The 12,610-nt window shown below is 38.7% G+C and overlaps 1 protein-coding gene across 3 annotated transcripts in view; it reads right to left on the bottom strand.

The window, feature by feature from the left end:
• mettl16 (methyltransferase 16, N6-methyladenosine) overlaps positions 1 to 12,610 on the bottom strand; it is a 92,678-nt gene that overhangs the window by 33,718 nt on the left and 46,350 nt on the right. For all 3 annotated transcript variants that reach the window (XM_068008353.1, XM_068008352.1, XM_068008351.1), the window contains exons 3-5: positions 9,806 to 10,002; positions 6,049 to 6,189; positions 594 to 709 (exon numbers count right to left, since the gene is read on the bottom strand). In XM_068008353.1, the coding sequence (XP_067864454.1) occupies positions 594 to 709; positions 6,049 to 6,189; positions 9,806 to 10,002 (454 nt within the window). The remainder of the gene's footprint in view (positions 1 to 593; positions 710 to 6,048; positions 6,190 to 9,805; positions 10,003 to 12,610) is intronic.

Below are 12,610 nucleotides of genomic sequence, written 5' to 3'. Positions count from 1 at the left end.
AACTAGCATGGATTAAGTTACCCATTAACAACATTTAAGTCATGTTTTGTAATGTGGCTACCATTCATCCTTACTTAATCACGATCCCAAGTAAGCGCTTCTCACTCCCCCATTAACCCTATACTTTTTCCTGAAGCAATGACATTACCCTCCTCACATCAGTCCAGTCTTCGGATATGTTCACAGATGTAACCAAGTGCTGCTGTTTAGTTAATCTCAGGATATCTGCTTTTTTTTTAAAAAAAGGGAATATGGCTAATTTAGTTAGCTCTCAGCTAAGGTGCATGCTAAGTTGTTTAAAAAGTCTGATGGTTAATTAACATATCAAGCAGCAAACAACTGAATGAATGCAAGAGGCTCATGTACAAGACTGGGGAATTATTCACTTGAGGTGGGTGACAACAGAATATTTGAAGATCATTTATAAAAGATCACAGCAGTTGTTCAGTCATGGGTTGGGGGTCAATAAACATTCAGTGGGGATGTTGCATACTCTGTATAGCTTGAAATATTGAATGTAAAAGATGACGACAAGCAACAGTGCAGATTAAGAAAATATTTTTTTGTAAATAAGTGACTTATGGAGGATTTACCTTGGCTTCCAATTGATTTGCAAAGAATGGTGGGTTACACATACAGAAATCATAAACAATCTCTGATTCCTCTTTCAGAGCATCCATCAACAGTGTCTTCTGAGGTACCTTCACCACTAGAAAGAGACAGACATGTGAGTCAGGAGTGCAAGCTGCGGAGGCTCTTGTAAGGCTTTTTCCCCCTCCTTTCTTTTTGCTTTATTTACAAGACTTTCCTGTGTAAAATATGTCTATCTTCCTTTTCCAGAATCGACAGGGAGAAAAAGCTCATGAGGCTACATAAAATAAATACTTAATCAACATTTCTGTAATGAAAAATGCATGCAGGAAATGCTTCCTCCTGCTCTTTAGACATTTAAATTACCTAATTGAAATGCAATTTTTTTTGTGGGAGGTGTACAGATTGGCACATCACAAAAGTTTATTCAGCAATTCAACATTTGAAAATGAAATGTAAAATTTGGCAATATTGTTCTATCATTATGAAGAAATTCATTAAAATTAAATCTGATATGACTTAGACATTTCATCTATTTTGGTGTTAATTTTGGCACAAACCTACATCCTTGCAATGCCCCGTTTTTGAGAAACAAATTAGTAGTAAAAGCCCAAAAGCATCTATGGAAGAAATGCAATACTGTAGGGTCTTAGTGAATTATAGTCTTATAGTTTCAGAGTTGATTAATGCAAAATAACAAAAAATGTTTGATTAAGCAATGTTAATTTTAAAGCAGTAGTCACATTTACTTTGCCAGCTGTACATTGTTCCTGTTTATTCCACAAGGTATTGTGTTCAAACACAAAATGCTAACAATGTTTAAATTTTTAAAATTCATATTCTCACTCATTCTGACAGTAATTGTACTTATCGTTTGCATCTTCACATTTTCACAAAACAATTACTCAACTGGAAATTTTGCCTTAAGCATCTCATGCATTTAAAAAAACAGCTCTGCAAATGGGTAAATATGGTAGTAATGATTTTTGATTTTTTTTGAACCATTTGGTGATTACTGGAAGTACTTTAAATCTAAAGCACATTATTATTGCCTCCTCACCCTTGCAAAATTAATGTTGTTGAGCAGCTGACTGGGAATCTTCCAGACAGAAAACAAGTGATATTGTGACGCATACTGCAGGTACTTCAGCCGGGAGCTCTCTATGTTTTATATGGTGCTCTCGCTACACCCTACCTCAGCAATCTCCTCCAGCCCTAGGTTCCCAGCTTATACGCGTGCTTTTCTGACTATGGTCCATTCTGCATTTCCCCTTCCCTCCACCCCATTATCAGTGGCAGATATACATGGAATTTTCTCCCTAAATCCTTGCTACATCTCTGTCTCCTTATAAACAATTGCTTTGACCACACCATAGGTTAACTCTCCTAACTCCTTCCATATTCGTCTTTGGGTCCTTCCTCTACCAGTAAATGTTCTGCCATGTCAAAAGCTTTATATAAATTCATGTTGTTGATATGCCTCTTTTCTATTCCTGGAGCTAACCTTGGAACTTCAACAGCAATTACCTGAGTGGCTGGGGCTCATGACACCAGCCAAAATGCTTGTGGAGCATGGCATAGCTGACAGAATGAAACTAAAATTTTCTGATTCATTGATAACTTAGCTATCAGAAAATCTTACAGCTGTTGATCTTTTTTATGTCCAGCACACTGCATACCAGGGCTGTGTTAACCAACTCATTTTTTCCTTAGTGAATATTCCAATAGTTACAGAAAACAATTAAGTGAATATTTGCATACATTAAACAATCATAAAAATAGTACGATATTGTAATTAAATGTGCTGGCAACTTCCCGCAGACTACGTCGTCATCACACGAAATGAGCTTTAGCTCTTTCTCAATCCATTTCTTTTTTCAGTCAATACATCAATTGCTGAGAAAATAGTGCAAATTGTCAGCATTTTTTTTTAGCAGTTTTCTACACATCTGAATAACTATTATGTGCGTCCGCAGTACTGCACAAATGGCCACTATTGTTGGCGGATAACAGGATAATTACTTGACTAAATACTCTGTCAATTAATTTTTTAATTGATTATATTCAGTTGATCAACACAGGTCTATTGCACCATGCTAAAGTCTCACAGTAAATTCAATTTAATTTGAAAGTCATTATGTACAAATACGCACCTAAAAATGAGTGCAACAGTGCAAGACAATTCTAGACATTAATATGTGACGATCTTAGAACTGGTGCAAAGCCAAATTTGAGCATGTTTGGAAAATGCTTTAAAGAGCTGTATCTTCTTGCAAAGAATGTGGGGGTAGGGGAAAAAAACAAGGCGAGTTCATATTTGTAACCGAAGTGTCTGGATGGTCCCATTTAAAATTTAAACATCCAAAACACACCTAGGTACCATTTGATTTCTTATACAGTTAGGTCTTCTGATCTTTGGGTTTTAGTTTTCCAAAAAAAAATTAAGTCAGCTGCAAGTGAGTCAAAAATGAAAAATCGTCAGAATCAGAAAACTTTTGTGTTTAATTATGAAATCACAGCAAGTCAAAAAAGCATATGAACTCAAAGTGACAATGGGCAATGAACTAAATCTACTTTTCACAAAAGAGAGGGGCACGCTGCTTGCCATGTAACATGAGCCCTCCTAATAGCTTATGCCTGGAGAGGTGCTCTTTTTAACTTAATGATTTCATGAGGCATTTTAAAATTTTATCACTTATATCCACAATTTTGGAATTCATGTCCCCCAAATCAACTGCTCTTTCACAATGTCTGCAGGCAGGATTTGAGACAAAAATCTGTGGTGAGAGGGGAATGAACAGACAACTGACAATCTGCTCAAAATAGTAAATTCATGTTTTAAATGCTTGACTTTTAGAAAATCATGCCACTGTAAAAAATGGTGCAAATTGATATTATTTAGATGAATTTGTACTGTGTATACACACTCAAATTCAACCGGTGGTATATTAGGCTCAGCATGAATAAAGATGACTTGAACTACTTGCATTTATATAATGCCTTTAAGATAGAAAAAACAGCCCAAGGTGCTTCACAAAGACGTTAAGGAAAAATTGATACTGATGTTTGGTTAAAGAGGTGAGTTTTAAAGAGGGTCTTAAAGGAGGAGAGGGAGCTGAAGAAGTGGAGGGGTTTGGGGACAGAATTCTAGAGCATGGGGCCTAGGTGGCTGAAGGACAGCCACCAATGATGGTGCAAAGGAATAGGGTTGCATTAGAGGCCAGAGTCAGAATAACAAGAGTTCTGAGGTGGGGGTTGTAGGGTTAGAGGAGGTCAGAGTTTGGGAGGGGCAAGGTTGTAAAAGAATTTAAACAAGAGGATGAGAATTTTAAATTCGAGGCGGTGTTGGTCAGCAAGGACAGGGGTGATGCATGAGCAGGACTTGTTGTGGGTTAGGATATGGGCAGCAGAGTTTTAGATGTGCTGAAGTTTACGGAGGGTGAAGGATGGAAAGCCAGTCAAGAGAGCATTGGAATAGTCGACTCTGGAGGTGACTGAGGCATCTGCTGATGAAGATTTCATCAGCAGATGAGTGAAATAGGGACGGAGACGGGTGATGTGACTGTGTTGGAAGTAAATGGTTGTTGTGAAGGAGAGGACATAGGGGTTGAATACTCAGCTCAGGGTTAAATAAGATGCTGAGATATATTACTCTCCATTATATTCCACAGCTACCTCCTTCTGCTTGAAATGCAGTAGTGTACACCAGAGACTTCTTCACAGCCACCATCAATCTTGGTCTATGACCAGTAAATGGGAAAGACATATTTGCAGTGTGGGACTGGTTCCATTACGCCACTATCTCTCAGCATGGAGTGCTACTTTGCCACATAGTGCTGCTTTAGAGCACTGACAGTGACTAACAGGTTCACTAACGATGGGGGAAAAACTGAGTTGGAAAACTAATAGAAAACTTTGATTCAGGGGATGTAATGATTGGGACACCTGCGCGCAAACTATGGAACTGGCCTATTAGTAATATCTTCAATAATGCTGGTCCAGGATTGAAGGCTGTTCTCTGGAGAATCTTGATGAGGAAGTTGTAAGCAAATCTTATCTTTGTGTGAAAAAGATTAGCTTCTGATTCTTGAATTTCAAACCTACAGAATCCCTTCGAAATTAGATGGAATAATTGGAATACCAGCAGAATCATTCAGCTAAGGTTCTGACAAGATTATTTAAATCAAAGAAATAATTGTAGTAATTCTCACAGGCATCAAAAACAAAAAGTAGCAGCAATTAGTGGAACTTGTGAATCTGTTTAAATTTTTTTAACGGACAATTAAATTATTAGATTAGCTAACATGGAGTAAACTAATTAGCCTTATACGGTTGTGGCACTCGGTTACCAACGTATAACGATCTGATACTGGCTTACTGCTGTTCCCTCTGTTCTACTACTGGAGAGAAATCTTTCAGTCACCATGTCCCTGTCCTCTGGAAATCTCTCCCGAGATCACCATGCCTCATCACACTCTCACTTCTATCATGCCTTCAATTCCCTCCCCTTCATTTCTCTTGTCCTCAGTCAGCATCTTTTTTCTCTTCATTATGTATCTTGAGACATTCTCCGTCTTGAGAAGCACTATACATATATAATTTGCTCTTGTTGTTGGACTTTGACTTAAGTAGTGTCAGTTATAGTTTTGATGGACAGTTTAGATTAACGCTTAGAAAGAATATATGGAGCAGATTATACCGGATTGACTTGATAGCATCATTATGATGTGATGAAGAATTTGCATCCATTTTAACAAACTTTTCAAGTCCAGTTTCAATCCAAGCATAATAGATATGGCTAGGATAAGTGATTTGTTGCACGAAAAACCCACTGAAAATCATAGAATCAGTCCCAGTATGTCTCTAGCTGGATCTCGTTGTGTTGGAGCCCTCCTCCCTTACTCTTCACATTGCCTTTCTCCTGCTTGGTCTGCTGCACAGCCGCTGATGTGGTGGACCGATGCTGTGCTCAATCTAATTTACTGACTACTTCTTACCTCCTTGAATTATGTCAGCAAATTGCACTGTACGATGGAAAGTGAAGAAATTTACAAGATTTCTTGTGGGATATCACTGCATTAAATAATCTGCCTAATCCTAGCCTCTAATGGCATTTGCATCCCAATGGGAAGCGAATCACCACTCTGAGCTGCATTGTCAAGCTTAGCATCAAGAGTAGAGTCCACATGTTAGTCAGGCCAGATCATTTAGCACTTAGAACTATGGAAGTTACAGTATAGAAGAATTAATTTGGCCTCTGGGCCATGGTAAAGGAAATACAATTGAGGGAGGAATATAGATGGGAAAGAGAAAGTAGGTTTCTGTGATGAGATTAAAAGGGTAGTGGGGAGAGAAAGCAGAATTCTCTCAAAGTATTCTGCCATCTTTTACATAAATTGGTGATGAGCAAGATAGTCATTTGCCATGGATCTGAGAAAATAAATTATTTTTACCAACCTTTAATGAGGTCAGAAAGATGGTTCTGCTCTACATTTTTCTTTGCATAGTTAAAGCACATATCATCCACCTCGGTCGCAAGGAAGAACCAACCATTCATAGTGGCCCCAAGCAAAGGGTAGATGCAGGAGGCCCCAGTTCCTGTAATGTTCAAAACAGAGTGATGTTAGTTATTAGTCTCAAATTTCAAGCATGGTTTGTACATACATCGGTTCTTCAAATGGAAGAACCCACTGAACAGAATGTGAACCTTACAGTCAGTGGCTATTAATAAGTTATTTATTTTGGATGGGGTGCCTCCGAGTCAACTCAAACTGTCAGTGGTCACCTACAATTTTTCTAATACTGACAATTCCTTCTAGCTTGACCCAACATCATGGATGAAACCATGTAACATGAGTAAACTATTAGCATATTTAGTGAGCAGCATGTTTTTGCAGTATTTAGGCTTTGAGTGCAATGAATGGCACTGCTATCGGATGCATGGGCTTCTTCCTGGTAAGTCACATGACCAAAGTGGCTGGAAGGAAAGAAGGTCCAAAATGACAGGTCTTCGCCCAGCCTTCTGATTTTTGAGATATTTCTCATCATCATTTGTTCAGTTCCACCAGGCTGTGCATCAGAGTGAAAGGGCAGGCAGCCAACCTGCTTCCAAGCCTCTTGAAACTGCACTCCACAACCAGCTGCAATATATGCAATAGCCTGCTTTATTTGCCTTCCTATTCGATCCTCTCCCCTCTTCCCATAAACCTTCTGGTGAAGATCTTTGCATCTACTTGGCCACTTCCCCAGTAACCCAGCTGAGATCACAGACTTGCCATGCAAGGAACTGACAGCACAAATGAGTGCACTAATACTTTCTGATGCATTACAATGGTACAGTGAGCATTTTGAGAAGGGCTCCAAGTGGCCGGTTTTACTCGATGGTCCCCTAGCAAGTGTCAAATCTAAATTCATTTATTTATTGTTGGGACTGAGATTAGATGGTCACTACAGACAAGTTTCATTGTAAAATACATGATGTAGTCATGGTCGTCCACCAAGATGGATAATTCAACAATGAAAAATAATACCAATTTGCAATGTCTTAATACTCCTGAGGTATGACCTGTAAAAACCTACCCTTTCAGCAATCTACTAGCACAGCATCCTTCCAATTAGGCTGCCAATCTCATGCATATGTAGAGACCAAGAAAGCTACAGCAGTTTCCTGGTAATTTAGTTCAACATTTTAGCATTGTGCTTTTCCACATAAATTTACTCAAAATATACAGCACTTTTCACTGAAAGTATTTTATTTTTATTCATCTGTCAGGAGAGAGGGAAAATAGCTAAGACATAGAAAACGCTTTTGTTATTTGCATCTAAAAATAAAGACAAGGCTTACTGATGATTAAACATACAGGAAACATAGGGCTACAGAATTAGAATTTTACCAACGTGGGTAAATTAGTCACACCTCATTAATAGAACATCAGCATAAATCTTGACAACAAGGAAACCCATGAGTAGCTATTCAATATCCTATTCAGGGGGCTTCAGGAAAAATAACTGAAGAATAATAAGAACGCCATCTCCAGTTTTAAATACTGAGATCGACAGTAATTATTGGCATTTGGCAGCAATTACTAGTCAACTATGATATTTTAGTCTAAGATCAGCAGCATTAGGTTCAGCATTGAAATATACGGGTGCTAATTGAGTACCAATGCCCTGTTGTTCATTTTTTCCTCTTCCTCTGATTTTTTACCTCACCCTCCACTTCTGAAGGTAGTGATTCATCCTGAGCTACTGCACAATAGGCAGGGACAGCATTCCTGCATCTAATGGAAATGATTATTTGGTATCTGCACAGTAAGTGCAGGCTAACTATTTTACCAAGCAAGGCATCATACCTGAATCCGATTCTGACAACCGCACAAGCACACTTTTAGTAATCAGAACAGGAACCCTAAGCAGTTTGTTTCACTGCCCTAGACCAGGTAATCTAAGGCCACGTTATGGTGGCCCACTGCTGCCCCAGCTGATTTCAGCTAACTCAGCACAGACCAGCGCACAAAATTGGAAACTTCTTGGCCTGTATCAATTCGTAGCAAACACGTGGAACATTTGCCCACTGAGCCAACAAGGAACTGAGAGCTACCCTGTTTAGATGGCTAAATAGCTTCATTCACATTTGTATATTTAAAAACAAAATTTAAACTGTGCAGTCACATTAGACACTGTGTGCATACGTATCTTGACAGTGTTTAATTGCGACGGCGAGTACACGAGGGAGACCTAGCAGCACAGAAAAGACTAGTGGAGGTTATTCTTGTTGGTTGACAATTTATGCCAGTGAGTGTCTGAACTGACATGGCATGATGGCAACATGAGGTCAGTCTCATTTAAAACAATGAGATTTGGAAGTAGTAGGTTGATTACTTTACAATAGCAAATAAAGGTCAAGTTTTGGATTGTACTAGGCTTTTCACCACTATAACAGGGTAATAGTTCTCATCCTGCTTATTTTCTTCAAAAAAAGTCACTTCTGAATTCCCACACCTCCAGACTATGTACCTGGGAGTTCATTTACACCACTCTTGTCAAACAGATTGATAGTTCCTATGCATAAAGAAACATTTTGGGCGTTGTAATCAGCTGTATGTTTGTCTTGATGAGTGGTAACGTCAAGGTTTCCACATTGAACTATAGTACAACCCCCAGATTCCAGTTTGGTGTTAGGTACCATCGGCTCCACTTGTTAGATGAGCAAGCAAAGACTCAGCATCTATGGGACACAGGCAGATTAAGAGCTGTGATTGGGTTTTCATTGGCAGGACTAATTATTGCATTTGTGTCAGTATGGAACAGTATTACTGGATGATGATTTAGTGCTGAAGGAATTAAGGTTTTATGTAAATCTATACAACATAAACTTTACTTGTGGTTTTCTGCTATTATAGGATTTGTGGTTTACCACAGCAGAGATTTTAAAGATTCATGCTCTTATAGCTCAGTAGACTGAATACCATCAGTACGATGCATCAAGTGAGCTTTTTTCAACAAAAAAAACTTACGTTAAAGTTTTCTTTAATGTAAGTAATGTTAGGAGCATAATGTCTAAGCACTAACACGCTGTGCCACAAAGAGGCAGGATATTGATTCATTCTTGTGATTTGTCACGTGATGAGTTACCAACCTTGGCAACTTGGTCACGCAGAAGGCTGAGGTCCAGAGCTTTTCCACAAGCAGAAAGGAAAAAGAGAGGAACTCATCCCCACCAAAAAATACAAACAGAAATATAGTTCACTCTGGGCTGCTTCCATACAATAGTGAAAAAGTGACCATGAAGCACGTAACCCCACCTTCTCTTTCACAAAGCTTCTTTCTCATATCTACAGCATTGTCACAATGCTTACCAATACATTAATACGAAGAAAAAACCTGGAACCAATGTGCTTTAGTGTTCGATCACTGAGATTCCAGTGCGATATTTTTATCACCTCAAATTGCTCCCACTGGTATTGTGAAGCTCAAAATGCTCTCCAAGTTTGGCAGCAAAATATCTATAATTGTGCTGCTGGCTGTTTTCCGGTTTAAGTGATGTAGTATGAAAATTTCACATGCCTGTCATTACGCTTTACTTAAATCCTGGTGATACTGAACTAAAAATGTGCTCATTGAAGTCCAACTGTATGAAATAACCATTTCAAACTGATAAGCAATTCTCAGTTAGACTTTTCTGAAAGAGATAATAAAAACTGAGGCTTTATACCGATGTCAATTCCTCGGATGAGTTTACTTTTATCAGTGCCACCTCCGATCAGATCTTCAACCCAGTGTATGTAGTTGAGCCGCAAAGGGACAGTAGGAATCAATCTCTCCAATGGGATATCAATCGTCAGTCCAAAATCCTCCTTCAATAGTGTACATGTAAGGGCTCTAACTGCCTCAGGATCTTTAAAATTTAAACTGAAAATGAAGGAAACAAATGTGTTAATATCCAGAAGTAATTTTCAGCCAGGTAAAAACATAATGACATTTTGTTCTGCTGCATAACACACTAGAACTCTGTTTACTAAAACTAAAGGGATGATGAGCTCCACTGTGATGTGTGCCAGCGTCAAATAGTTTGCACTCACTGTCTAGATTCACATATGAAGAATGACCACTTAGACAAAACCCCAGAGGGCTGTAGATTCCAGTGGAGCTGCCTTTTGGAAAGGAGGGGGTGAAGTTCAAAACAGTAAAAGCAGAAAACATGCCTCTCTCTTTCTGGAAAGGTATGACTTTAAATAATTGGTCTGGTGCACCACGAACCCAGTCAGTCAGTTCCACATCCCTCAGATCAGCCGAAATGACAGACACAATATTGAGCAATTGCATCCATCATTATTCCGCGTATTGTCTGGGGAAAGACGCACAGCTGCAGTCTGTTCAATCCGCCACAATGGAAAATGCCAGTTCTGACAGTGCATCAGAAATACGACTCTGCTAGAAACTGTTAATATATTTTAATTGGCAGATTGGTGGCAACGGAATCACAATATCAGTGATTCTACCACCAGCAATACCAATTAGGGATTCTGCTCCCTTAAACTGAGTGGGGCTTCTTCATTACTCAAATCAGCAAGTCTAGCTGGAACAAAACACCATGGGAACATGGTTCTATTACAGAAACGAATGGAATAAGAAATCCGATTCCCATTAAGTACTGGGGTTCTAAGTGCATGCTCAATGGTAAATAAAATGACCCCAATATCTGACTGCAGCTGCATGCCCTGGTCACATGGCAGCACAGTGCAGAATAACACTACAGATGTCACAAGACTTTTGAGCGTGCCATTCAAAATATAAGGCTACATTTAGTGAAAGTATTTGACATGCCCATGGTGGGTAATTAATCTGAATTTCACGCAAATTAAGAGACAAAATGAGTTCAGTGTTCGTAAAGCTACAAATACGAATTGGATTCAAGATGTAATGGTGAATCTATATAAAACTCAATAATACCGCAGTTGAAGTACTGTGTGCAGTTTTGGGCTCCACATAATAGCAAGGATGTTGAGGAAAGAGAGAACGTATAGCGCAGATTCAGTAGGATGCTGCCTGGTACGAGAAAATACAAATATTAAGATTTGAAAAATTGGGGCTGTTTTCATGAGAGGATTAATCATAGAAATATACAGCACATAAGGAGGCCATTCAGCCCACCGTGCCTATGCCAGCTCTTTGAGAAAGCTATCCAATTAGTCCCACTCACCTGCTCTTTTCCCATAGCCCTGCAAATTTTTCCTTTACAAGTATATATCCATTTCCCTTTTGAAAGTTACTACTGAATCTGCTTCTAACCACCCTTTCAGGTAATGCAATAAAAGGTATTTGTATTATTAGACAATTTACTGGTTGGTGCCAGCATTATTTTTCAGGTAACCAAGAAAACTTTGTTACATAGAAACAAAGAAAATAGGAGCAGGAGTAGGCCATTCGGCCCTTCAAGCCTGCTCCACCGTTCAATATGATCATGGCTGATACCATATCATATCAGTAGCACCTATACACATAACATTTGAGGCTGCAGCACTACACATTTTTACATCTAAACCTTCCAGACTGCACAAATATGCACTTTTAATTTGATGTCCAGAAATAATTTCAGGTTTAGCAACCGAGAAATCTTTATCAAAAATGCATTTTTTTAAAACTGAAAGCAGAGCTCCATAAATACTCAAAAAACAGCGTGAACTTTTCAAGTAGCTGGTTTACATCACAGCCTGAAACGCAGGAACACATTTGCCACCCTATCTATGTAAATCTACAGTTTTAGTGTTTAGTCAGGATTCAAATGATACTTTGGTCAGTTTTCTGAATGTATTACAAAAATCTCTTATATCTTCATAAATTTTACTTTAAAAATTCCTCCCTTCCACCATAATGTCATCCCTGGCCAAAAGAACAGGGCCATTCAAACTACACAGTAGTGTAAATTTTGTAGGGCTAAATCTTCACAAGAGCAATCTTAACAAAACCTTTGTATGGCATTAATTTTGTGCCTGTCGACCTTTGTCCTTCACGATAAACATGGCAGGAATATTTACAATGGTTTAATTAGTATGACACAAGAGCAAGCACCTAATCCACAAAAATTAGGTCATAAAATGTTCCGATTTACAAAGGCAGGTCACAATTTTGGTTCAAATCAATAGAGGTGCGTTTGAGTATTAAGGAAAAGAACTCCTCTTATCCATTTCTTCCTCCCACAAATAACCTTGTAACGATAGTGAAACTCACCCCACGAGAGACTTGTAGAAATATTACTGAAGTCAAATACTATATTTAATGTGTTAACAGATGGCAGATTCAGTAGAATGTGCATAAGGATCAGACATTTGTGTTCCTGCAGCATTAGAAGTCCATAGCATTGCTGAAAGTCCTTAGAAAATATAAGTCTGAGATTGTCATGGGGATCTGAACTTGGATCTCCAAGCTGAAAATAGCATTGTATTGTGACTATTGAGCCAAGAAGAGGCAGCTTCTCCGAATACACAAATTTCTCCCCGATTCTCCTGCAGGTGGCAAC

Source organism: Heptranchias perlo, chromosome 28, assembly GCF_035084215.1.
Source record: "Heptranchias perlo isolate sHepPer1 chromosome 28, sHepPer1.hap1, whole genome shotgun sequence".
Taxonomy (NCBI): domain Eukaryota; kingdom Metazoa; phylum Chordata; class Chondrichthyes; order Hexanchiformes; family Hexanchidae; genus Heptranchias; species Heptranchias perlo.
This window is presented reverse-complemented; position numbering and strand designations above follow the sequence as displayed.